This window comes from Lithobates pipiens, unplaced genomic scaffold (genome assembly GCF_037356315.1).
Source record: "Lithobates pipiens isolate NorthernLeopardFrog02 unplaced genomic scaffold, aLitPip1_a1.2 Scaffold_3, whole genome shotgun sequence".
Taxonomy (NCBI): domain Eukaryota; kingdom Metazoa; phylum Chordata; class Amphibia; order Anura; family Ranidae; genus Lithobates; species Lithobates pipiens.
In genome coordinates this window covers 67,434,616-67,461,905 of record NW_027507790.1, presented here as the reverse complement: position 1 = coordinate 67,461,905, position 27,290 = coordinate 67,434,616, and the positions used below count along the sequence as shown (strand labels likewise).

At 45.9% G+C, this 27,290-nt stretch overlaps 1 protein-coding gene across 2 annotated transcripts in view; it reads left to right on the top strand.

Moving 5' to 3' along the window:
* Positions 1–27,290, top strand: part of PIWIL1 (piwi like RNA-mediated gene silencing 1) — a 510,395-nt gene that overhangs the window by 43,370 nt on the left and 439,735 nt on the right. For both annotated transcript variants that reach the window (XM_077461809.1, XM_077461808.1), the window contains exons 3-4: positions 8,081–8,192; positions 18,369–18,494. In XM_077461809.1, coding sequence (XP_077317935.1) covers positions 8,081–8,192; positions 18,369–18,494 — 238 coding nt within the window. The remainder of the gene's footprint in view (positions 1–8,080; positions 8,193–18,368; positions 18,495–27,290) is intronic.

The window sequence follows — 27,290 nt, the reverse complement described above, 5'->3', positions numbered from 1 at the left end:
TTGCTGCAAAACAGTATTCTGTCAACTTGGAACAAGAAGGTTCAAGCTCTGCACTTCCCAATGCGTTTATCCCCTGATGTGTGCCAGAGCCTCAATATTGGTTGATATCCAGATATCTTCAAAAAGGAAAATACTTTCTACCAGTCACCTGGAAGGTGCTAACAGATGCCAGCCTTCTTGGCTATGGAACAGTCCTGGAAGAAGCGCCTGTCCAAGGGAAATGGTCCAAATCAGAGAGGACCTTGCCCATCAATATTCTAGAGAGTCGGGCAATACGCTTGGCCCTAGAGGCTTGGGCGCTTAGACTATGGAATTGTCCTGTCAGGATCCAATCTGACAGTGCCACAGCAGCATCTTTCTGTCAATATGTCAAAGATGGGGAGTTCCGGACGTGGCTCTATTTGCGTCCAGGTTCAACAAGATCGACAACTTTGTATCAAGGATAAGGGATCCGTTGGCATACAGAACAGATGCCTTGGTTTTTCCATGGGATCAGTTTTCACTGATCTATGCGTTCCCTCCTGTTATGTTTCCTCGACTTCTTCACAGGATCAAGCAAGAAGGGAAGGAGGCGATTCTTGTGGCCCAGGAGATCTTGTTTTGCCAAGATCATAAAGATGGCGGTAGGAGACCCTTGGACCCTAGCACTGTTTCCAGACCTTCTCTCGTAAAGTCCGGTATTCTATCCTACCTTACAAACGCTAAATTTCTCTTTCGTTCGTTGACGGATACAGCTCCAGTAATCTTGACCGTAGGGTTATTACGCCACCTTCAGGAGAGGACTAGGCAGAACATGTAATACATGTGAAAGTAACAGAACTTTACAGTTCCGCCCAGGGGGCGGTCCCTCTGGTAATAACCCCTCAGCCTGCTTCCTGCAGCTTAGTTTTTTCTGCCTAGTGAAGGAGAAGGACCTAGGCTCCCTGCGGGACCATCAGGACTCCCTGGCATCTTTGGACATCCAGAATGCTTACCTGCACATACCCATATGCCTCAGGCATCAGAGGTTTCTGCGATTTGCAGTAGGGGAAGCCCACTACCAGTTTGTGGCTCTCCCCTTTAGCTTGGCTTCAGCACCCCGAGTCTTTACCAAGGTATTGGCTCCAATTTTGGCATTGTTGTGACAATGCGGGATCGCAATCGTAGGTTACCTAGACGATCTCCTCCTGAGAGCAGCTTCCTCCCCAGAATTAAAGGAGGATGTGGCGATCACCATGCAAACCCCTGCAGGAATTTGGGTGGCTGTTGAACTGCAAGTCGGTGCTTATACCAGCGCCTGGAGTACCTGGGCTTACTGCTGGAATCCGTGGAAGCGAGAGTTTTTATCCCTTCTGACAAACTGCAAACTCTCAGAGCTGCGGTGAAACTGTTGATGAACTGCAGGTGGTCATTGCTGAGCTTCTGCATGCGAGTCCTGGGCCTCATGGTGGCCTTCTTCAAGGCGGTACCGTACGGACAGTTTTACACCAGAGTCTTGCAGAAGGAGCATCTTCGTTATCCCTGGATCGGCAGTTTCGGGTGAGCCAGTCAGTCAGGGACTCCCTACTCTGTTGGCTCCCACTTCGGTCCGGGAAGTCGTTCCTACCTCTACACTGGACAGTGATCATGACGGACGCCAGCCTGACCGGATGGGATGGAGTACTGGCAGTACAGTCAACCCAGTTTGGTCGGTGGGAGGAATCCAAGTTGCCGATCAATGTGCTTGAGCTCCGAGCAATCAGGCTATGCCTCTCCACATGGTCGATGAGACTAAGAGGGCGTCCGATCAGGATCCAGTCAGACAACGCCAAGGAGGTGGCATATGTCAACCATCAGGGAGGAACAACTCGGTTGCAGCATAGGAGGTCGCTCACATCCTTCGGTGGGTAGAGCTACATATACAGGGCCTGTTGGCCATTTACATCCCAGGAGTAGAAAACTGGCAGGCGGACTATCTAAGTTGCCAGATGCGGGACCCAGGAGAATGGGCATTGCATCAGGAGGTGTTCAGGCACCTGTGCCTGCGGTGGGGCACACCAGACGTTGATCTGGCCTCCCGTCTCAATCGGAAGGTGCTGAGATTTGTATCCAGGTACGCCGACCTATTATGCCTGGTGGCGGACGCTCCCTGGCGACTACCAATGCGAGAAGACCTTCTGGGTCAAGGTCCGATTCTCCATCCTGCTTTACCATCACTGGTTTTAACGGCATGGCTGTTGAGAGCCAGGTGCTAAGGAACCAGGGCCTGTCTGACTCAGTGATTTCAACTATGTTGAGGGTATGAAATTCTTCTTGGAAGATATATCATCGTACCTGGAAGGCTTGCATTTCCATGTGTGAGGAGATGGGGTGGCGTCCGCAAATCTATTCTGTTTCCAGGATCCTGCTGTTCCTACAGCGAGGAGTAGACCAGAAATTGGCTTTAAGCACCATTAAGGGACAAATATCAGCCTTGGCTGTTTTTTTCCAACGACCCCTGGCATCTCACTCTCTAGTGAGCACTTTTATACAAGGGGTCTGGCATGTCTCTCCGGTGATCTGAATCTGGTGCTATCGGCGCTTTACAAACCGCCGTTTGAGAACATTAGGGAAATTCCCCTTACTGACTCTTTCTCAGAAAGTGGTCTTCCTAGTAGCCATCACATCTGTCAGGAGGGTTTCGGACCTGGCGGTCTTGTCTTGCAAGTCGCCCTATCTGGTTATCCACAAGGATAAGGTGATATTGCGTCCGCAACCAACTTTTCTGCCGAAGGTGGTTTCGGCTTTTCACATCAATGAAGACATTGTGTTAGCATCTCTGTGTACTAAACCGACACATTCTAAAGAGGTGGCCCTTCATTCCTTGGACGTGGTCTGGGCTCTAAGGGTATATTTGTCTGCCACGGCTCCTTTTCGGAAGTCAGACTCTGTTAGTTTCGGTAGCTGGTCCGAAAAAAGGTATGGCGGTCTCGTCTGCCACCATTTCCACGTGGATCAGACATATTGTGGTCCAAGCCTACTCCTTGAAGGGGCAGGTGCCCCCCATTCTTGTCAGGGCCCATTTCACCAGGGCAATTGGAACCTCTTGGTCTTTCCGACATCAAGCGTCAGTCGTTCAAGTGTGTAAGGTGGCGACTTTGTCGTCCGTTCACAGTTTTACCAAATTCTACAAAGTGGATGTAAGCGCATCTTCTGATGCCTGCTTTGCCGCAAAGTTTTGCAAGAGGCAGTGTAATTTTGCAATTCTGCACTCTTTGTTCTAATAGACAGTTAATTTTGATTATTAATGCACTGTTGCATTTGTTGATCGCAAGTTCTGATGCGGTTAGTTAAGATGGTGGCTCCCCTGTTAGGGAGCACCACTGGTTGTGGGTGAAGTTTTATTGCTGTTCCCACCCCTCGTTATGACACTGCTTAGGGACGTCCCTACGGTCAAGATTACTGGAGCTGTGTCCATCAGTGAACGAAAGAGAAAACAGGATTTTTGTACTCGCCGTAAAATCCTTTTCTCTGAAGTTGATTGATTGACAAAGCAACCTCCTCTCCTATTGGTTTACGTTATACTGCTTGTTGACGTACTGAGCTGTAGGAAGCAAGCTGAGGGGTTATTACCAGAGGGACTGTCCCCCTGGGCAGAACTGTAAAGTTCTGTTGTTTTCACATGTATTACATGTTCTGCCCAGTCCTCTCCTGAAGGTGGCGTAATACCCCTACGGTCAAGATTAATGGAGCTGTGTCCATCAATGAACTTCAGAGAAAACGATTTTATGGTGAGTACAAAAATTCTATTTTAATGGTTTGGCTATTGAGACCCACATTCTGAAAGACCGTGGACTGTCAGCTTCAGTAGTTTCTTCTTTGGTTAATGGTTAATGCTAGGAAGCTGGCCTCCAGAGTCATATACTATAGAGTCAGGAAGGCATATGTCTCCTGGTGTGAATCCAGGGGTCGGCACCCCAGGAAATATGGCATAGGTAGAATCCTTGAATTCCTACAGATGGGATTAGAATTGAAGCTGGCCCTGAGTGCTATCAAAGGCCAGGTGTCTGCTTTATCAGTGTTTTTTCAATGACCAATTGCTTCTCATTCTCTGGTTCGTAACTTTATTCAGGGGTAACATGGATTAATCCTCCAGTTAGGCCACCCCTGAACCCTTAAATTTAGTTCTGTCGGCATTACAAAAACAGCAATTTTCTTGGTTGCCATATCTTTTGCAAGAAGAGTATCAGAGTTGGCTGCTCTTTTATGTAAATGGCCATATTTGATTATTCATAAGGATAAGGTTGTATTGTGGCCTCATCCTAAATTGCTACCGAAGGTAGTGTCAGGTCTTCATTTTTTCCAGAATATTGTTCTGCCTTCATTTTTTCCAGAATCTCGTTTTGTGGAAGAGAGGTCACTACATTGTCCTGATGTGGTGAGAGCGGTCAAGGTCTATTTGCAAGTGACTGCTCAGATTCGTAAAACAGATGTTTTTGTTTGTGTTGCCAGACGATCCTAAAAGAGGACAGGCAGCGTCGAAATCTACTATTTCTAAATGGATTCAGCAAGTGATTGTTCAAATCAGCTGGCAATGTGTACCCCCTCCAAAACTGCACTGCCCCCACTGTGCCAATCAATAACCAGTGATCCCTAACAGTGAACGGTCTTAATGAAAACCATACAAGGAATATAACTATCAGTGAAAATGAAAAATAAAAAAAACAAAAAGCTGCTACCTTTGTGAAACTAATGTCCAAACAAATAAATTATTCCCCTAATCGTGTACTGCAAAAATATTAGAAGATAATTTAAGTAGCGCTCATAATACAACAAGTGTACAAAATGTGAAATGATCCACTCTATCACCCTGTGATGCAGTGATAAAAAGAACTAAAAGTCTTCCTGGGAAGAAGTCAGAATGACGAAACATGTCGGAGGCGTGGCCACACGGAGACGAATGTTACTGAGAGAAGGACGCCGGTGCTCGTGGCTGATTCTAGTTTATCGGGAGTAGTGACTGGGAAGTGGTGAGAGCTCATAACGCAAGTTTTTGGGTACCGCTATATCCGCAGTGCAACACCGGTTCGTTTGGTGAAAGTTTGCTGTGATCCTTTTTTATTGATGCTGGCATTTTTTAGTCAACGTGTGAGCTGATATATTGGAAGTGATGTTTGTGGTTGAATATTTTTTTAAACGTTATCACACTATGTGAAGCTTTGTATTTTCACTTTTCATATATGGATGAGCCTTGCCTGAACTGATCGAGAGATAGACACAAGGGGTATCTACACTGCTTTTTTGCCAAACATGAAAGTGGGAGGCAACATCAGTCGGTGAGTGCGTTTCTATTGGGCGAGGTGTTACGAGCACATTGGTATGTTGGAAGTCTGAAGGATTTTGTTGAAAACCGATTCCCTTCTGCGATTTTCAAGATTCTGTTCAATGGACTTTTAGTTCTTTTTATCACTGCATCACGGGATGATAGATTGGATCATTTCACATTTTGTACACTTGTATTATGAGTGCTACTTAAATTATCTTCTAATATTTTTGCAGTACACTATTAGGGGTATAATTTATTTGTTTGGACAAGTGATTGTTCAAGCTTATGGTTTAAAAAAGGAAAATTCCTCCTTTTCATATTAAAGCTCACCCCACCAGGGCTGTTCGTGCTTCTTGGGCAGTGCATCACCAAGCAAGCCTCCATGGCTCAGATCTGCAAGGCCGCAACTTGGTCTTCAGTCCATACATTTACCAGATTCTTTCAAGTAGCTGTAAAAGGTCATGAGGATATCGCCTTTGGACACAGAGTACTTCAGGCTGCAGTATAAGTCCTCTTGTCTCTTGGTGCCCTACTTTTATTGTGTCTCCCTCCCTTCAGTTGGCATTACTATGGGACAGCCCACATAGTAACTACTATGGCTCTGTGTCCGTGATGTACGATAAGAAAATTACTATTTTTATAACAGCTTACCTGTAAAATCCTTTTCTTTGAAGTACATCACGGGACACAGAGGTCCCTCGTTTCTTTGGTATACACTTGTATTGCTTTGCTACAAAACTGAGGTACTCCCAGTAGTGGGAGAGGTTATATAGGGAGTGCACTTTTTGTCTTAGGGCATGCCAGTGTCCATCACCTGAAGATGTCCTATAACCCACATAGTAACTACTATGGCTCTCTGTCCCATGATGTACTTCAAAGAAAAGGATTTTACAGGTAAGCTGCTATAAAATTAGATTTTTTTCCAAACAAAGTGCACTTGTAAGACCGCTGCGCAAATACGGTGTGACAAAGTATTGCAACGAGATCCCTATTTTATTCTCTAGGGTACTAGAAAAAAAATGTATGTTTGTGGGCTCTAAGTAATTTTCATAAAACAAAAACATTTTCAACTGGTAAACAACAAATCTCAGAAAGAGGCTTGTTCATTAAGCGGTTAATTACTGTAGGTACATTTTAACATTTATTCTATTATATAATGTTCAACTAAAGGAAAAACTTTTGTTGTTTTGGATAGTGGAGAGGGATTAGAACACCCACAGGTTTTTATTGCTGTCTGCCCCCATTAGGGAGATTCCCCCTCGATTTATTCTGTTAACCATTATTGAAAGTAAATGAAAATCCTGAAGATATTGATGTTGGATCTGACTTTTCACCTAGAGTATGCGGGACTTATCCTAGAAACAGCTTTGCCTAGTTTTCCCTTTGTCTAGTCTGGTAACTCAAAAGTCCAGCTCTGGAGCTGTGGAAATCAACTCGTTTTCATACAACTTTGTGAAGAATGGCAGCTGTCCAAGCTAGGATAAAGTGATGGACATCGTATTGGTGCTGGGGATTTGATCGGTGGAGAAATTCTGCCTCTGTTACATTTATTATGCGGGATAGAGTTTTGCCTCCCCATGTAACGTTTTTGTGGACTTTGGCGCCTCTGTATCTGCCACGAGTCATCCCAGTGAAATTACATGAAAGTCCTGTGCTTGATGGTCTTCTCATTAGACTCTGTTATACACCATGACTCTGCAGAGGAATACTCTATGGTAGAAATTGTCCTGTCCTTGGACCAAGAAATCCAACTTCAGTGTCAGGGAGTTATTTATGAAAGGCAAATCTATTTTGCACTACAAGTGCAATGCAAATGCACTTGAAATTTGCAGTTTTTGCAGTTGCTGTAAATTTGAGGGGAAGATCTGAAATGAGGGGAAGCTCTGCTGATTTTATCATCCAATCATATACAGGTTAAAATGCTGTTTTTTATTTTACTTGCATGTCCTCCTCAGATCTACAGCGACTGCACTTTCTAATTGCACATTTCAAGTTGCTTTTAGTAAATAACCCCCTCAGTCTTGGGCTTCTGACAGGGTAGCTCACCTCTCCTCACTATTGTTTGGAGGCATATACTTTCTTTCACTGCTTTGGAAGGGTGTTGGCATGGAAGCAAGCAACTCTGACTGGGCCTGATTTCTGGACACTTTGTGTTATGGTGTTGGCTGGCAGTGGAGTCCAAAGGTAATCAGCTCTCTAAGTGAGAGCGAGTAACTGTCAAAGCCAAATACCTGCGTCCTCTCTCCCAAAAAGTGCCAAATGCTAGAGGGGGAGATGCAAATAAGCAGAACTTTCCCTGGGAGAAGTTCCGCTTTAACTTTTAATGCTGCCAACATGTTCATGTTTGTTTAATTATGACTGAATTTACTGTAATAGTAATGAAAAATTACACACAATAATAGTAAAAAGAAAAGTATTTATTTGAGTGAGTGATAAGGTGGAAGTTATACTGTATCAGTGTTATGATTTCAGATGTTATCAGTTTTCACTGCAAAGTTTTGAAGGCGATCATGTGATTTAGCCTGGGCAAAATTTGGTCTGCTGTCACCCAAATAATTGTTCAAAAAAAGCAAAGGACTTTATGGTGGGTAGTAAGAATCTCCTATTATAAATTATTCAGGTCCTATATACCATACCAGCCATATTTTCTATAGAATATTTACCTTGTACAGCTTAGGAATCACTACAGGTGAGGAGAATTTTTTTTTTATAAGTGTTTAGTGATTGTTATTTTGAAAGGGAAAGATTGTATTTATTGATGTTTTTCTTATTACTACATAATGTAAAATAGCATTGGTTGAATGTTTTTGCACCCAGGAACTAAAACCTTTGCCTAGCATTGAGCAACCAAGACCATCCACTGACACTGAGCTGTTTGGGCGTGGTCGCCAGAAAACCGTTCCACCAGCATCTAGACCACAAACAGCAGGTAAGGGATAGCTGTACATACTCTTTCAGACATTTATTTGCATTTATCTAGGCATTTAATTGTTGATGCTTTTAGATACATGTTATTTTCTTAATCGTATATCCCAGGACATAGGATACCTTCATCTCCATTATGATATGGTTATGCTGCCCCTTCAGGTGATTGGACAGTGGCAAAAAAAAACAGGAAATCCCCTCCTAGGCATAACTACTTCCTGTTAAACAAGGCTGCCATTTTTTGCTTGAGTCTTTTTGCAGTTGTTGTGCCTGTGCAGTCTCTGCATGAAAACGTAGCCATCTTCTCAACAGTTTCATCTAGAATTAGGAGACTACATTTTTCTAGATCCATTTTCCTGTGGCTTTTTTTTGCTCAGGGGAATGGTACCCAGACCCTGCCCTGGACACATATGAATGGCCTGTAACATTGGTGGTTGGCATTGGACTCTGCGCAATGTATTGCCTTATGAACCAGGTCCAGGGGCAGTTAATCCCCAGCTGGGGAGATGAATACCTGAATGACTTTGTAGCATTGCTCGCTGTGATGGGTGAAGATTGGACCCCCTAGGGGATTCTGCGACATGGACATGTGAGTACCCTAGGGTAGTCCCTGCTGGCACCCATTTCTGTTTGGACTGCTGTTCCCAGCTAGGGTCCCTATATATGTGTCAGCGGGCCATGTCTCATCACTGCAGAGGAGAGGGAACTAGGAAATGAAAAAACCTGGTAAGGAGGAACCTGGGCGTAGCCCCCTTAAAGTGTACAGTGCATCTGGAAAGTGTTCACAGTGCTTCTACTTTTTCCACATATTTGTTATGTTACAGCCTTATTCCAAAATGGATTAAATTAGGGACGCACAAATTGAAATTGAATATTAATATGAATTTATTGTTGGCCATTATTGTCACCTTTAGTGCAAGAAAAGCTCAATAAAAATGCAGTCTGCAGTCTCTAACCATCTCTAGTATCATGTCCTCTGTCTCTAACCATTTCTTGTATCATGTCTGCGATCCCTTACCTAAACTTAAACTTAAATACACTGCTAATAGTATTAGCAAAATTTCCATTCGGTGCACCTCTAGCAGACATTATACCGGAGATGGCCAGAGACTGCAGACCTGATACAGGAGATGGCCAGAGACTGCAGACGTGATGCAGAAGATGGCCAGAGACTGCAGATGCGATACAGGAGATGGCCATGAGATTGTAGACTTGATACAGGAGATGGCCAAGAGATTGTAGACTTGATACAGGAGATGGCCAGAGACTGCAGACATGATACAGGGGATGGGCAGAAACTGCAGACATGATACAGTAGATGGCCAGAGACTGCAGACGTGATACAGGAGATGGCCAGAGACTGTAGATGTGATACAGGAGATGGCCAGGGACTGCAGACGTGACACAGGAGATGGCCAGAGACTGCAGATGTGATACAGGAGATGGCCAGAGACTGCAGATGTGATACAGGAGATTGCCAGAGACTGCAGATGCGGTACAGGAGATGGTCAGAGACTGCAGACATAGTACAGCAGTTGGTCAGGGACTTTAGACATGATACAAGAGATCAGTGCAGCCTGGACTGTGCCTGTCAGATGCAGCCTGGCCTGTGCCCGTCATGCAGCCTCTCCAGTGCCCGGCATGCAGCCTGCCAGTGTCTGTGGATGCAGCCTTACCAATGCGCGGGATGCAGCCTGCCAGTGTCTGGATGCAGCCTCACCAGGGCCCGGCATGCAGCCTGCCAGTGTTTGTGGATGCAGCCTCAGCAGTGGCTGTCATGCAGCCTGCCGGTGCCCGGATCAGAGAGGTGGTATCTGGGTGTCATGAAAATATGTTTGAATTGCCTGTATCGCGTTAAAAATGTCCTGCCCCCTGTGATCACGCCACACTGATTCAGTGTCCCACCATTGTATCAGTGTGCTGTCTGGCCCATTAGGCGGGACATTGTTACTGCAGCCCGTGCAATTCAGCTCCGTGACACACAGATCACTGCTCTTTGGGAGGGAGGAGAAGGACTGGGGTGTGCCAGGATGACACCCCCGCAATGGGTGGCACCATTATCAGCAATGTTTTCCTTTTGGCAATGTGCATTTTTGGAAGTTTTTTTTTTTTTTTTGCCCGCAGGAATTTTGGTGCATCCCTAGATTTATTGAATTATTTTCCTTAAAAATTCTACAAACAATAAATACCCCATAATGACAACGTGGAAGAAGTTTGTTTTAAATCTTTACAAATGTATTAAATAAAAATCACATACATAAGTATTCACAGCCTTTGTCATGACACGCAACATTGAGCTCAGGTGTATCTGGATTCCACTGATCATCCTTGAGATGCATCTACAACTTGATTGCAGTCAGACTGTGGTAAATTCAGTTGATTGGACATGATTTGGAAAGGTACACACCTGTCTATAGCACAAGCCAAGCCTTGAAGTCCAAAGGATTGTCTGTAGACCTCCGAGACATGATTTTATCGGCCAAACTGAGCGATCGGGGGGGGGCTTAGTCAGGGAGGTGCCCAAGAACCCCAATGGTCACTTTGACAGAGCTCCAGTGTGTTTCTGTCTCTGCAGCACTCCACCAACCAGGCCACTATGGTAGAGTGGCCAGACAGAAGCCACTCCTCTGTAAAAGGCACATGACAGCCCACCTGGAGTTTGCCAAAAGGCACCCGAAGGACTCTCAGACCATGAGAAACAAAATTCTCTGGTCAAATAACACAGATTAAACTGTTTGACCTGAATGGCAAGCATTATGTCTGGAGAGAACCAGGTACCACTCATCGCCTGGCTAATGCCATTCCTACAGTGAAGCATTGTGGTGGCAGCATTATGCTGTGGGGAAGATTTTCGGTGGCATGAAATGGGAGACTAGTCAGGATGAAGGGAAAGATGAATGCAGAAGTGTACAGGGACATCCTTGATGAAAACCTGCTAAAGAGCCCTCTGGACGTCAGACTGAGGCGAAGGTCTTCCAACAGGACAAGGACCCTAAGCACACAGCCAAGATAACAAAGGAGTGGCTACAGGACAACACTGAATGTCCTTGAGTGGCCCAGCCAGAGTTCAGGCTTACCTAATTGAACATCTCTGGAGAGATCTAAAAATGGCTGTGCACCGACGCTTCTCATCCAACCTGATGGAGCTTAAGAGGTCCTTGAAAGAAGAATGGGAGAAACTGTCCAAAAATAGGTGTGCCAAGCTTGTAGCATAATACTCAAAGACTTGAGGCTGTAATTCGTGGCAAAGGTGCTTCAACAAACTATTTTTTGTTATTTTTAATAAATTTGCAAAGATTTCACACAAATGTCTTTCATGTTGTCATTTTGGGGTATTTTTTGTAAAATATTGAGTAAAATAATAAATTGAGGCTGTAACATAAAATGTGGAAAAAAAAAACCAATACTTTCTGGATGCACTGTATCTCCTAGGGTCAGTATATCTTGCTACTTCTGTAGAGGTCGACCGATATATCGGCCGAAATTTGCCGTTTTTTAATTAATCGGCATCGGCCGATTGTGCTGGTAAAAAGCCGATAGGGACTTTGAAATGACTTCTGTAATAGAAGTCAGTGTAAGTTGCCATAGAAACCCTTTCCTCCTCTCTGGGCAGGCTGCCAAGAAAAGAACTAAATGATACAATGTTTACACTTCTGAATGAATGAAGTAATCTCAGTGTGTAGAAGTTCTCAGTTTAACCATTTAAAGACTAAATCTTTTCTGACACTTGTTGCTTACAAGTAAAAATCCTGTATTTTCTGCAAGAAAATCACTTGGACCCCCCAAAAATTATATATATTTTTTTAGCAGAGATCCTAGGGAATAAAATAGCGGTTGTTGCAATATTTTATGTCACACGGCATTTGCACAGAGGTCTTTCAAATGCATTTTTTGGGGAAAAAAATACACTATTTAAAAAATAAAAATAAAATAAAAACAGTAAAGTTAGCCCATTTTTTTTTTCGTCCAAAAGTTTTGACTACCTGTTTTTATTTAATATATAGGTTGTTTTTTTTTATCTAAATCATACATACAAGTAAACTGATAGGAGGTTTGTTTTGTTTAATAAATGTTTAAATGTCAGAAATTTTCTGTATCACTTATGAAGACTGCTTTCACACTGGAGCGGGGAGGCGATGGTAAAACGCAAGTTTTAGCGGCTCTTTACCATCATTTTAGCGGTGCTATTTGGCTGCTAGTGGGGCACATATAACCCAGCTAGCGGCCAAGGAAGAGGTTAAATGCGCCCATGAAGCACTGCTGCCAAATCGCATTGCATGCGCTTCGGCAGTGGTGCCCATTCATATCAATGGGCAGGAGTGGTGGAGGAGTGTTATACACCACTCCAAATGTGCTGCTTGCAGGACTTTTTTTTAAGATCCTGCCGGCGCATCGCATCAGTGTGAAAGCACTCTGTCTTTCACACAGACTGCAGGGGATCCATTTTGCAGGCACTTTACAGGCGCTATTTTTAGCCCAAAAGCGCCTGAAAAGCACCCCAGTGGGAAAGGTGTGTTAGATCAAGGGGGATTAAAAAAAAAAAAAAAAAAAAAAAAGGAAAAAAATAAATAAATAAAATAAAATCGGCCTAACATATCGGCGCAAAAAAAATCGGCATCATATATCGGCTATCGGCCGCCATGATTTCTAAATATCGGCATCGGCCAGAGAAAAACCCATATCGGTCGACCTCTATACTTCTGTGTCACCTTCCTCCAGTTCCTTTTTAAGAAAGGAGGAATTCCTGTCTTCTATTGCTGGTTCCCGTCTATCATCTCTGACCATCTATTGCATCGTGTCCGTTGGCGGTACCATGTGACCACTTAGGCCAATCACAGCAGATCACATGACCATTATACACAATGAAAGGCATTGTCACATGCCTTTCATTGTGTACTATTGCATTGAGCTCTGTGATTGGTCACAGTCATCACATGATACAGACAGGGCCTATCACAGCCTATCTGTACCATGTGATTAGCTCTTGTAGTTTTCATGCAGTAAAAAATTATTGCTTATTCGATTCATTTTTAGTCGTATCTAACCATAACACCCTTTTCCATGTGGCCTCAAAATCTTCAAGGTGTACTTAACCTCCCTGGCGGTACGATTATTTCGGATTTTAGGTGCTAAAAGCGGTACCATTATTTTGCATGAAAATTTGGCGTTTTATATTGTAGTCCTGCAATTCTTAGGAATAACTCACTTAAATTTGTCCAAACCAGAGTCTAGCAGACATCCCGGGTATAATAAAGTTTGAAAAATGAAATCATAAATTATAATATAATAAATAATTATAAATAATTGTACCAAATAATAATATAACAATAATAAAAATTATTCAATAATGTAATCAAATCAAAAACACTGAAATTTGCTCAGTTGCAGAATTATCACTGTCATTACTTTTCAGTATTTGATGACGGATCTCCCCACAAATCGCTATCTCTCAATTCTGCGAGTGATTCTAATTTATTATCGCTGTTTTCTAGCTAGTCTAAAACCTTTTTGATGTAAAAGGACAGTTTTGGTTGCTATGGACAATCTCCAGTTTCCAGGCATAAAGAACAGTTTTTATTACATAAAACTGCATGCAGGACACTGGGCAGACCACTAGGGACAACGGGGATGTGAAATATTTACATACAGCAATGTAATCTGTAAGATTACATTATACTGTATGTTTACTGTTTGTTTCACTTTTTGAATTTGGAGCCGATCTCCGTCCCCATGCGTCGCAATGCTCGCAGGGCACGGAGATCGGCGATGTGATGCATTCAGCGAGACACGGCTCGCTCGTACAGCGGGGAGACAACGCTGGATCCGAGGGAGAAGGTGAGTAAACATCCTCCTGGATCCAGCGATGCAGTCCCGAGTCTGGCTCGGGGATACCGCTTTTGGTATGAAAATTCCACCCCGAGCCAGACTCGGGAATACCGTCAGGGGGGTTAAGATGGTCAGATGAGCCTAAATTTGATCTATTTGGCCTCAACACCAAACCATATGTCTGGTGAAAATCCAACAGCTCACCATCCAAATAACACCATTTCTACAGTAAAACATGAAGGTGGCAATATCCTGTTAGGGTTTTTTTTCTCAGGAGCACTGGACTGGGTTCTGAATTTACAAATTCCAACACACAGAGGTTGTAATATTTGGGAATATTTGGCCCTGGATACTGTCCAGGGGAGAGTGAACCTCTGGTCAAATCTCTTGCTGAGGACTTAGGTGGACTTGACAGATTTCTTCACGTCAGTGCCCTTTACCCAGTTTTATTTCCAGGCCTTCCAACAGAATGGCTTGGTAGCATGGGAAAGTTATTGGATTCTCTGATGCCATTACTTTCCAAATGAGACTGTCTATGGTACCCTTTATGAACCTTGTTAATGGAGAAGTACAGCTTTGTTTGGCTGTACTTCCCCTGTGGATCACAGGAGTGCAGATCGTTCTGCACTCCCGCTACCTGTTTTCAGCCTAGAGGGGGCTGAAGCCTGCTGTTGACTGATGTCATAGATGGGGGTTTCAGGCTGGGTAAAGATCACGACCATATGGTTGGGATCAACTCAGGAGTCTGGACCGGCACCTGGCTCTGAAAGCCAGAGCTAGCCGCTCCTGTCCCCTCCACAGCCCAGCACTTCAGAGGTATTCTAGGAGTTTTGGCAATGTTGGGGTGACCCTGGATGTGGATCTTCTAATGTCCATTATTGTAAACCTGGACAGGTTTGTCTCCAGGACAAGGAATCATCGAGTGTTCACAGTGGACCAGTTTTCCCAAATCTGCCTTTCCACTTTTACAACATATGCCTTGTGTGCTTTACTGGATTTCAATGAAAATAATTCCAATGGTTCTCATTGCTCTACCAGGCACCAGAGCTTGTTACCTTGACATATCGGTAGACGATCCTTGGACCCTTCTGAATTGACACAACCTCTTGGCTTAAGTTCCGCTCTTCCATGGACCTTTACAATCAGTGTTTTTTTAGCAGCATGATTGTCTCTGATTCATTCATTCCTACCCAGCTGAAGGTTTGGAAGGTGACTTAAAGAACTTTGCAATAGTTCTTGGAAATGTTATTTTTCTTGGTTTGAGGCTAAGGCCCCTTTCACTGCCTGTCTGTTTTTCAGATGGCCCCTCCATACTCCTCTTTGGGCAGTCAAATGTAAATGGACTTGTGTCTGTTTACACCCGGCTACCACCAATACGATTTGGCAGAGACAAACAAAAGGGATGCGTTCCCCTCTGTCTGGCTGGATCAGATTGGATGGCAGCCGGTCCATTTACATCCGAATGCTCATGGAGCAGAGTGGGCTTTGTTTGCTCTGCATAAGCGGATCAGACATGAACCTGTCACCCAGCAACTCTGCTAAGCTCAGCAGGGAATCGGTGGACAGCCCCCCCTCCCCAGAGCAAAACCGGATCTGAACCGTGTGAAAGGGGCCTAGGGGATTTCATCGTTGCAAGTATGATGTGGATTGCAGTCTGGCTTTTCTCTAGTCTGAAGTTTTTCTGAGACTGGCCTTGAGTACAATCAGTGGTCAGATTTCAGCACCAGCAGTCCTACGCTTCTTGGTGTGTGCCTTTTTGCAAAGCATCACTTATGATGTTCCACCAGATTAGTCCCTGTTGATTCCGTGGGATCTTAAAGTTGATGTAAACCCTCTCCTACACCCAGTAAAGTGAATAGCCTCAGATGATACGCTAAGATGAAACAAATCTCCCTGAATATGTTTTACATGTATATTGTCTTCAGCTTTCTACAGTCTTTAGAAAGTGCACATCATGTCAGAATCTTTCTTCCTGTTTCACACAGTGGGTGTGGATTCTGCTGTGTGTAAGCTGATTGAAGAAAAGGCACATACCCCCTTCCCCATAGGCAGAGTAACAATGACAAGCTCTCTCTGCTTCTCTATCTATAAGTTCCCTCCCCTACAAATTTCCAGCTTATTTATCTTGTGTGTCAGAACTTGTCAGAATTTATGCTAACAGAGAAACGGAACGGGACTTGGAGAGAGATAAGTAAACACTGCAGAAATATATGCCCAGGTCAGAGTTCATGACTGGGGTTTAAAACCACTTTAACTTGGTACCTTCTGTATTGCAGAAATCTGATTGAACTCATCCTAGAAATTCCTTTGGTACTTCTACCCCGGAAGGTTATTTTTCTGGTTGCCATTACTTCGGCTCATAGAGTTTTGGAATTGGATTCTCTTTCCTATAAGGCGGCCAACCATTGGGCTGCGGTCCTGTACCAGACCATAGCCTCTTTGCAGCGAGAGTGGTGAGCAAGCGAGCAGAGAGATGACATCATCTCTTACCACCCTCTCTGCATCACCGCAATTCTGCACTCACTGTGCAGCTGTGAGCAGCAGAGAGATTACATCGTTTCTAACTGCCCACCCTCACGCTGGGAGCCATGTGCTGAAAAACTGGGGAGAGATTGCCAGATTTGCTGTCACTGTTAACTGCCACCAAATTACCTTTGCATTTAAAAAGTTACAAACAGCATATGGTATTTTTGGTGGCAGGCAGCAGTGGGAAGCTTCAGCTGGTGACAATCCGCATCTGGTGGCAGGTGACGTGACAAGTGACAATCCGCATCTGGTGGCAGATGACAATCCGCATCTGGTGACAGGCTGTATCTGAAGGCAGGTGACCTGACAAGCTGCATCTGATGGCAGGCAACGTGGTGAGTGACAAGCAGCATCTGAAGGCAGGTAACATTACAAGTGATAAGCTACATATGGTGACAGGCGACGTGGAAAGTCATAAGCTGCATCTGAAGGCAGGTGATGTGACAAGCTGCATCTGAAGGCAGGTGATGCGACAAGCCGCATCTAAAGGCAGGTGACATGACAAGTGACAAACTGGATCTGGTGGCAGGCGACATGACAAGTGACAAACTGCATCTGGTGGCAGGCGACATGCCAAGTGATGAGCTGCATCTGGTGGCAAGTGACATGCTCAGGGCTCCCCCTGATTCTGTATTATGGTGAGTTTAACAATTTCATTTAATACAATGTATTAATAGAAATAATGCGCTTCAGTTATCCTGACACCATATCAATCATAGTGCAGAGGTTGATTGAAGCGCCAACACCAACTATTCCCCCGACAAATTGCTTCTGAAAACCGGGCCTTGGCAAAATTTTCTTTTATGCAGGTCCCCTGTGCCAAAAAGGTTGGGGACCAATGCTTATAAGGAACAAGTTCCTGGTGTTACATTGTACCAAGGGGGTTCTTTCCACATCTTCAACCGACACTTTGGCCAGGGTGGATTCTTGTTCTATCTGAACCAGGACCCAATGTTGCTGTCTTTCTGTCCTAATCCTCTAAAGCCAGGGAACAAAGCTCTTTACATGTTAGATGTGGTTTGTGCCATCAGGTGTTACCTATTCGGCTGTTTAATTTGTCAGTTGGATTTCTTCTTTGTGCTTCTGAAAGACCCAAGTGAGGGTCACCCTGATTTCATGTCTACCACCTCTCGATTTACCAGCTTATTTCTCAAGCTCACAATTGAGAAGAAAATCTCCATCAGTTTTGGTAACATTTTCTTTATACCAGTAGTGTCATTTTGCCTGGGCTATTTTTCATCAGGCCCTGGTAGCTCCACTTTGTAAAGCTTCTACCTGGGCTTTAGTTCATATTTTATAAAGTTTTGCAAAGTGGATGTTCAAGCCTCTCTGGACACTACCTTTTGCATGCTGCTGCGTGAGGTTCAAACCTGTTCTGGTTTAGTTGTGTGGGGCCTGTTGGCATGTTGCCATGTTGTCCTCCCTTCATAGCCAGTGCTTTGGGACATCCCTGTTGTATTGGAGATAAAGATGTGTTCTGGAATATGCAGTAAAGAAAATAGGATTTTTGGTTTACCTGCCAAATCCTTTTCTTGGAGTACATTACAGGACACAGGGATCTCACCACTTTTTCTTTTGTGGTTTATGACTTCCTACAAAAACTGAAGCCTTACCTAAAGGGAAGGGATTAATTATGCCTGTTTGAAGATTTCCTGTTTTATTTGCCAGTGTTCAATCACCTGAAGGTGGCAGCATAACCTATTGTAATGAAGATGAGGATATCCTGTGTTCTGTAATGTACTCTAAGAAAAATTTACAGATAAAGCAAAAATCTATTTTTTTCATTTATCAAGTCTAGTTTTAAATATTCTTTTTTTCCATAATTTAGAGTTGGCTCTCTCAGCTGGTTTTCAAGACATATCAATAGGAGACCGTGGTGGCAGAAAGCGCGATTTTCATGATCTTGGAGTTTGCACTAGGCAGACGATTGAGCATGTGAAAGTTTCAAAAACGGGTAAGTTAACATTGAATTTGATATAAATGTTGGGTTTTTCAATCTGACATGACATAAGGCTCATACGACTAATGTTTATGTAATGTTAATTATTTTTATGTGCCTTTTTGCTAAAAATATGTTATAAATAATAAGTTAAGAAAGACTGCAAGGGTGTAGAATCATATTTGGGCTTTTAGCTTTTGAAAACAATATCAAGTAAATAGATTTCCTTTCTTAGAAATTGATAGTTTAGTACAGTGTTTCTTAACCGGGGCTACACAGAACCCCCAGGGGTTCTGCCGAAAATCAACATTGTGGCGGATATATACCGCCCAATGTTCTTTCCAGTGTTCTGCATTGATACCTGAAGCCTCCTCTGTAGTTCTGGCTCCTGTGAGTGAGGCACCAGGAGTAGTGGTGAGAGTTAGAGGTGAAGGAGGAGGGGACTTCCAAAAGCAGGGTGATCGTGGACTGTAGGAGGGAGCACAGAGAGTGTGAGTCCTAATAATAAGTCTGTGTATGGCAGCAGTGTGTTGCAGAGAGCTGGAGCACTGTGTGTAGGGCAGCAGTGAAATCCAGGGTGGGGGGTGGCCCCTTGATGACATGACGCCCTGTGGGAGGGGCGACATGCATTGACTCAATTTCCGATTCCCTAACCAATGACATCACTTCTGCTGCCCTCCGTGAAATGCACGCCAAGCCATGGCGAACCCGGAAGAGCCTTTTCTAACACTGAAACGCCTGTTCTTTCTAGATATTTTGTAAGTGAGATTTTTATTGCGCAAATTTATTTTACTAGTACTTCACTATGAGTACCTTTTTCTCTTTATTGAGCCTGGTGGAATTCAAGCTGTTCTTCTGAGCAGTAATTTGGAAACCTAATTAAGGATATCAAAAGATTTGTGAGATTCCCACTGCCAGATACAAGCTAGTCTGACCCCCAGGCTGAAAAGCTGAGGGTCTGTTTTTTTGGGGGAGTAGGGATACAAGAGGGGAGTGTGGCACATTGCACAGCATGTTTACCTGGAGCAATTCCGCACTTTTTCTATGAAATTTGGAGCACCAAGCATTTTAATACTTGTTGAATGAATCACTATTTGGAAATAAGATTTTTTTCAACATAATTTTCTATTTTGTCACTTATGTTAATAATGATGATATTGTGTATATATATATATATATATATATATATATATATATATATATATATATATATATATATATATATATATATATAATATTTATTTAACTGACAATTCCGTGGTCGTGCGATGTGGTTCCCAAACAAAATTGACGTCTTTTTCTCTTATATTCACCGACCGACACAGCTCCTCTCTGTAACTAAATTGGTTTGTTAGCCTGCCTTTACGAGAACTAGGCAACATTGTAACACAATACACAGAACTTTCAGTACCGCCCCGGGGGGCGGACCCTGTGCTAATAATCCTCCCTGCTGCCCCAGCAGACTCCGTTTTATTTTGCCTAGTGAAGGAGAATTACCTAAGAACCCTGCGGGCCCTTTGGTGCATTTTTTGATGCAGGATTGAGGCTTTTGCACAAGATAAAAGATCCTGGGATCTTCTATCAACTGCCGGCTGGGTGACAGGCTGGTTGAGTTATCCTTGTAGTCCCCCCAGTCCAGCCATCGAGCGTGTGCAGGTTGCAGCTAAGGCTCGGCAGGCCATGACATACCTCAGCTCCAGAGGTGGTCGGTGAGCTTCAATGCTCCGAGGTATACATATGACCGGGCTACTTATCTGGATCAAAGTATACCGGGCCAGCAGCCACCCTGTAACTGCGCAGGAGTGGGTCTGTGATGGAATGTCTACCAGCTCTTCAGGACTGGTAAGTACGGCTCTCCCTCCTCGGGGAGTTGAGCAGCCGGGCATTCCCTGGGAGGTCGATTTGGGGGCCACCTCACCTCCTTCTCTTCTCTCCCATGTCCCTATCTACCCTCCCCCGGGGTGGGCGGCTGCATGTGCTTCGGGCGGTGTGTGAATGGGGATTGCTGGGTCTCTCACCTGTGGGGGGTCTGTGCGGCTAGCGCTGGTCCTGGTTCCTGTGAGGGGGGTCCCAAAAGGTGTCTGTGGGGGTATTCTTGCTGGTTTAAGGCAGCGCTGTTGGATGATTTTTCCTGTCACCGCATGGAGCTGTCCGGCGGCCATTTTGACTGAGTGTAGAACAGGTTCCCCTTGTGAGACTCGGTGGCCATTTTCTAGATTTTCCTATTAGTTACATTGGCGCCCATTTTTTTGAAGCCCGAGTGCTCTTTTCACCGCAGTTCTCTTGTGACAGCATTACATGTGCTCTCACATGCTGTTTCCTGTGTCCACTGTGTATACAGGACGCTGGATGGCCATTTCCTGAACGCCGGTGCAAGCTCTGCAGATCGTCTCACCGCTATTTTCTACAGCTGCTGCTGACAGTTTCCTCACTCTGCACTTGGGTAACCTCCTGGGGACTACAGGCAAAGCTAGTGACCATCGCAGAATGCCCCAGGGTGGTGAGTCTGGCGCTAGGAACCCCCCCAGGCAGCGGCAGCAGGAGGGCGGGACCTTCACTGTCCCAAGTCCCCTTGCAGTTGACAGACAGGGTAGGGTCAGCATGGCTTCAGACACTGGTGTTTCTTCCCCCGAAATCCAGGCTATTGCAAACGGGTCACCTGCGGATAGCGATGTGCCCATGGACACCCTGACGGCGGTCCTTAACTGTTTTGTTGCTAAAATAGAGGCAGTGCGTGGAAGGAAAGGTGCGCGTAAAAGGCCCCTGCCCCCCGTCCTCTGGGGAGAGCTCTGATGCAGACTCGGGCCCTGCTGTGGCTGGTGACCCCTGCTCTGACCTATCAGACGAGGCTGACCAGGACCATTCGGACAGCGAGGATGATTCCCCGTCTGGGTCTGGGCGTGACAAAGCGCTTGTTGTAGCACTTATCACAGCTGTGCGTGATACCCTGAAGATCCAGGAACCAGCGGATGCCTCTGTTGATGTATCGGTCCCGTTTGGGTCCCGCAAGCCAGCACGTTCACCTAAGTTGTTCCCGTATTTGACTTATTTTGACAAGTTCATCTACAGGGAATGGGGTCGGCCGCAAAGGACCTTTTCGGTCCCCAAAAACATGGCGGTGTGCTACCCCTTTGAGGAAAGCCTTCTCAAGAAATGGTATCTAGGTTAAATAAATTAACCACGATCCTGGTTGAGGGGACTCCTGCATTCAAGGATCCCACGAATAGGAAGGCAGAGGCGGTGACTCGTTCCTTGTTTACGGTTGTGGGGTCAGCCGTGCGACCATTACTGGCATCCGCACTGGTGTCGCAGACACTGACTGAGTGGGCAAAACGTTTGCACCGCAAATTGGGAGAGCAACAGGCCCTCCCCTGTCTGCGTGGAACTAGCAGACCAACTAGTGCAAGGCCTCAAGTATGTTTGTGCCGTGGCCATGGATACTCTTCTGTTATCTAGGGCTTCAGTGTCAGCTGTGGTGCTGAGGCGCCTGATTTGGCTAAAAGGCTGGTGTGCTGACCAGGCATCCAAAAAAGCCCTGACGGATCTTCCCTTCCTTGGCGACCGGCTCTTTGGAGCTTCGTTGGATGACATTATTAAAAATGCCATGGGTGTTAAGAGTACACTACTCCCACAGACCAGGAAGGCTAAGGAGCCACGCCGCAGGCAAAGGCCCTCTTTCCGCTCACAATCGGCTTTTTCGTTCAACCAGTGCTTAGACAAAATGTTCCCAGCCCGACAGGACGTCCACGGATGGTCAAAAGCGTCCCTGGAACCGCAAGCCTACCAAGCCTGCGAACAAAAGTGCTACCACATGAAGGTTTGCCCCCACCCACATATCGGGTGGGGGGTCGCCTTTGGGAGTTTGCAACCCGGTGGACCTCCCGGTTATCCGACCAATGGGTCTGCGACCTGATTTCCACAGGCTACAAGATAGAGTTTCTCTCTTGGCCGCCGAACAGATTCTTCCCCTCCAGCATACCCGTATCCCCGGTTCGCCGGGAGGCCCTGTTAGGGGCGGTGAGGGACTTGCTGAATCAGGGGGTGATTGTACCAATTCCGAAATCGGAACGCTTCCAGGGGTTCTACTCAAATCTGTTTGTGGTTCCCAAGAAGGAAAGGGTACTATCTTGGACTTTAAAGCCCTCAATCACTTTGTAACAGTTTAGAGGTTCAGAATGGAATCGGTTCGCGCAGTAGTCACTGCACTCCACCAAGGGGACTCCCTGGCATCCTTGGACATCCAGGATGCGTACCTGCACATACCCATATCCCTTTGGCATCAAAAATTTCTGCATTTTGTTGTCGGGGAAGCCCACTACCAATTTGTGGCTCCTCCCTTTGGCCTGGCATCAGTCCCCCGAGTCTTTAGCAAAGTACTGGCTCCAGTATTGGCATTGCTGCGACATTGCCGGATCGTGATCGTGGGTTACCTAGACGATCTCCTCCTGAGAGCATCTTCCGCCTCAGAATTGGAGGAGGATGCGATCACCATGCAGACTCTGCGAGAATTTGGGTGGCTGTTGAACCTAAAGAAGTCGGTGGTTGTACCGACCCAACGTCTGCAGTACCTGGGTTTACTATTGGACTCCAGGGAAGCGAGGGTCTTTCTCCTCTCAGATCTGCGGTCAAACTACTGATGAACCGCAAGTGGTCGTCGCTCCGTTTTTGCATGCGAGTACTGGGGCTCATGGTAGCCTCCTTCGAGGCAGTACCTTATGCCCAGTTCCACACCAGAGTACTGCAGAAGGAGATTTTGACAAAATGGGACAAATCTCCATTGTCCCCGGATCGACAGATCCAGGTGAGCCAGCCAGTCAGGGACTCTCTGATCTAGTGGTTGAGGTCCTCTGTGATACAGTCCGGAAAATCATTCCTTCCTCTGAAATGGATGGTGATCACTACGGACGCCAGTCTTATCAGGCTGGGGTGGAGTGATGGGGATTCAGTCGGCTCAGGGCCTCTGGTCGACAGACGAATCCAAGTTGCCGATCAATCTGCTTGAATTGAGAGCGATCAGGCTTTGCCTCCACACATGGTCGACGTGTCTTCAAGGCCGTCCGACCAGGATACAGTCGGACAACGCCACGGCGGTGGCATACATAAATCACCAAGGGGGAACAAGAAGCTCAGCCGCTGCTCGGGAAGTCGCTCACATACTTCGGTGGGCAGAGCGACACGTTCCGGCCCTGTCAGCCATTTACATCCTGGGGGTGGAAAATTGGCAGGCGGACTATCTGAGTCGACAGATGCTAGACCCAGGAGAATGGGCATTGCATCCGGAGATATTCAGGCGGTTGTGCCTGAAATGGGGCACAGCAGATGTGGATCTATTGCCCTCCCGCCTCAACCGGAAGGTGCCGAGATTCGTGTCCAGGTCAAGATATCCGTGGGCAGACGCGTCAGCAGCGCTGGTGGCTCCATGGGATCAGTACCAGCTGATCTACGCCTTTCCTCTGCTAAAACTGTTGCCACGCCTGCTGCGGAGAGTGGAAGCTGAGGGAATCCCGGTAATCCTGGTGGCCCCAGATTGGCCTCAGCGGCCCTGGTACGTAGACCTGGTGCGTCTGGTGGTAGACACTCCCTGGAGGCTGCCGCTGCTAGGGGACCTCTTATCTGAAGGTCCAATCTTTCACCCTGCTTTACCATCGCTGGCTTTAACGGCATGGCTATTGAGAGGGCTGAGGATCCGGGGTCTGTCTGACTCGGTGATTCCAACTATGTTGAGGGCGCAGAAATCTTCTTTAAGGAAGATATACCATCGTACCTGGAAGGCCTATATCTCTATGTGTGAGGAGAAAGGGTGGCATCCGCGCTTCTTTTCTATATCCAGGATCCTGCTGTTTCTTCAGCAAGGTGTAGACCAGAAGTTGGCGTTGAGCATCATTACGGGGCAAATTTCAGCTCTGGCTGTCTTTTTCCAGCGATCCCTGGCATCTCATTCATTAGTGAGTACCTTTGTTCAGGGGGTACAACATGTAGTCCCACCGGTGCCTCCACCGTTGCCTCCGTGGGATTTGAACCTGGTGTTGTCGGCGCTTCAAAAGCCGCCGTTTGAGAATATCAGGGAGATTCCCTTGTTGACCCTTTCACAGAAGGTGGTTTTCCTAGTGGCCACAACATTGGCCAGGAGGGTTTAGGTTCAGGGAGTTGGCGGCCTTGTCCTGCAAGTTGCCTTATCTGGTCATCCACAGGGATAAGGTGGTGTTGCATCCGCAACCGTCCTTTCTACCTAAGGTGGTCTCGGCCTTTCATATCAATGAGGACATTGCATTACCATCGTTGTGTCCTAAGCCGAAGCACCCCAGAGAGGTGGCCCTTCACACTCTCGACATGGTTAGGGCTCTAAAAGTGTATTTGTCTGCCACAGCTCCGTTTCGGAAGTCAGACTCACTGTTTGTTTCGGTGGCTGGTCCAAAGAAGGGTATGGCGGTCTCGTCTGCCACCATTTCTAGGTGGATCAGACAGATTGTAGTACAATCCTACGCCTTGAAGGGGCAGGTGCCCCCCTTGCTTGTCACGGCCCAATCTACCAGGGCAATCAGAATGTCTTGGGCCTTCTGTCACCAAGCGTCGGTCGCTCAGGTGTGTAAGGTGGCGACCTGGTCGTCTGTCCATGCATTTACAAAGTTCTACAAGGTAGACGTCAGTGCATCGGCTGATGCCTGTTTTGGCCGCAAAATTTTGCAGGCGGCCGTGTAGTTGCAATTGAGTTTTTTCCTAGTTTTTCGATAAAAACGCATTACTGTTTGTTAATGCACTATTGCATTGCTTCCGCATAAAGTTTGCGGTGTTCGGGATCTCTCCTGTTGAGGATACCCGGTTATATGGCGGTGTGTTTTCCCGTACACTGCGTTTTTTTTTGTGGGTTTATTTTCCCTAGTTCCCACTTGCCATGGTGGATGAAGTTTTAATGCTGTTTTTTCCTCGTTTGGCACTGCTTGGGGATGTCCCATTTAGTTACAGAGAGGAGCTGTGTCGGTCGGTGAATATAAGAGAAAATAGGATTTTTGTACTCAACGTAAAATCCTTTTCTCTGTAATTCACCGACTGACACAGCACCCATGGAGGACCCTCTTATGTTCAGAAGCAAGGGGGTACCAGGAGTGCCACCTTGATGGAAGAAGCTCGGCCCATCTTGGAATGGGCTCAGATACACCTAACAAGTTTAAAAGCAGTGTATGTCCCAGCGGCACAGAACATATTAGCCGACTGCCTGAGTCGAGAAACGCTATCCAACAACGAGTGGTCGTTAAACCCTCTGACTTTCTCCCTCCTTACGGAAATCTGGGGAACGCTGGAAGTAGATTTAGCAGCCACTCCGACGAATACCAAGTGCCACAGATTCCTGTCAAGAGGTTAATTCCCATCGGCGGAGGGAGTGGACTGTCTAGTTCACCCATGGAACTTCAAGTTGGAGTATATATTCCCTCCAACTCCGTTAATTGCGAGGTTCCTATCCAGGCTTCGGAGATCCTCGGTGACAGTAATTGCGATTATTAAACTGTGGCAGAGGAGGCCGTGGTTCACGACACTCTTACAGCTCAGCCTTCAACCTCCAGTTCCTCTCCCAATAACTCCAGATCTTCTGTCTCAAGGTCAATTTTTACATCCTGCACCAGAGAAATAAAACCGATGGCCTGGAGATTGAGAGGGCTAGACTAAGAGCGCAAGGGTGTTCTCATGAAGTCATATCAACCCTGATGCAAGCCAGGAAAGCCACTACCAATATCATCTATTCAAAGGTTTGGGGAAGATTCTGCTTCATGGCACAACAGAAAGGATGGAATTCCCTTTGTCCGGAACCCTCTCAAGTCCTGGAATTCCTCCAGGTGGGGGATCAACAAGGATCTAAGTTTAAGTACCCTAAAGGTTCAGGTATCAGCTCTGTCAGCTAAAACAGATACTAAGTGGGCATTCCACCCATTGGTAATCCAATTTTTGAGAGCCTATCTAAAGATTAAACCCCCCAGGAGGCCAGTCTTTCCATCATGGGGTCTTTCAATAGTTCTCCATGCTCTCTCTTCTCCTCCGTTTGTTCCATTTGAAACTATCTCTTTATGGGACTTGACTTTAAAACTGTCTTTTCTCATTGTGATTACATCAGCTAGGAGAGTGTCGGAGATCCAAGCATTAATGGTTTCGGAGCCTCACTTAGTTCTCTTTCCCGACAAAGTAGTCCTAATGCCCCGTACACACGAGAGGGATTAAGTCTGACAGACCTCCAAAGGAGTTCCGCCGGAGTTCCGCCGGAGTTCCGACGGAGTTCTGGCGGACTTTTCGACCGAACGGACTTGACCACACACCATCACACCAAACTCCGACGGAGTCGAACGTGATGACGTACGACTGGATTCGACGTAGGAAGTTCCTAGACAGTAGCCAATAGCTGCCCTAGCGTCGGTTTTAGTCCGTCGGAGTAGCACACACACGAGCGGATTTTTCAAAGGGGACCGGGTCCGGCGGAGTTCCGTCGGGAAAATTTAAAGCATGCTTCATTTCTAAAGTCCGTCAGACTTTAGCTTCGCTAAAGTCCGTTGCAGCCCACACACGATCGGATAGTCCGCCGGACTCAGTCCGTCGGAGTTTGGATGTCGAAAAGTCCGCTCGTGTGTACGGGGCATAAGACCTTCTGAACACTTCATACCCAAAGTGGCATTACAACCAAGACATCATCCTTCCATCATTGAAAAAAAGGAGAGGAAATCTGCGCTACAGTGTGTACTTAACGAAAATGTGTGATGCAGCAGTTCTAATATATACCCAAAATGTAATATACATATAGAGACAAAGAAAAAAGAAGAGAACTGCGCA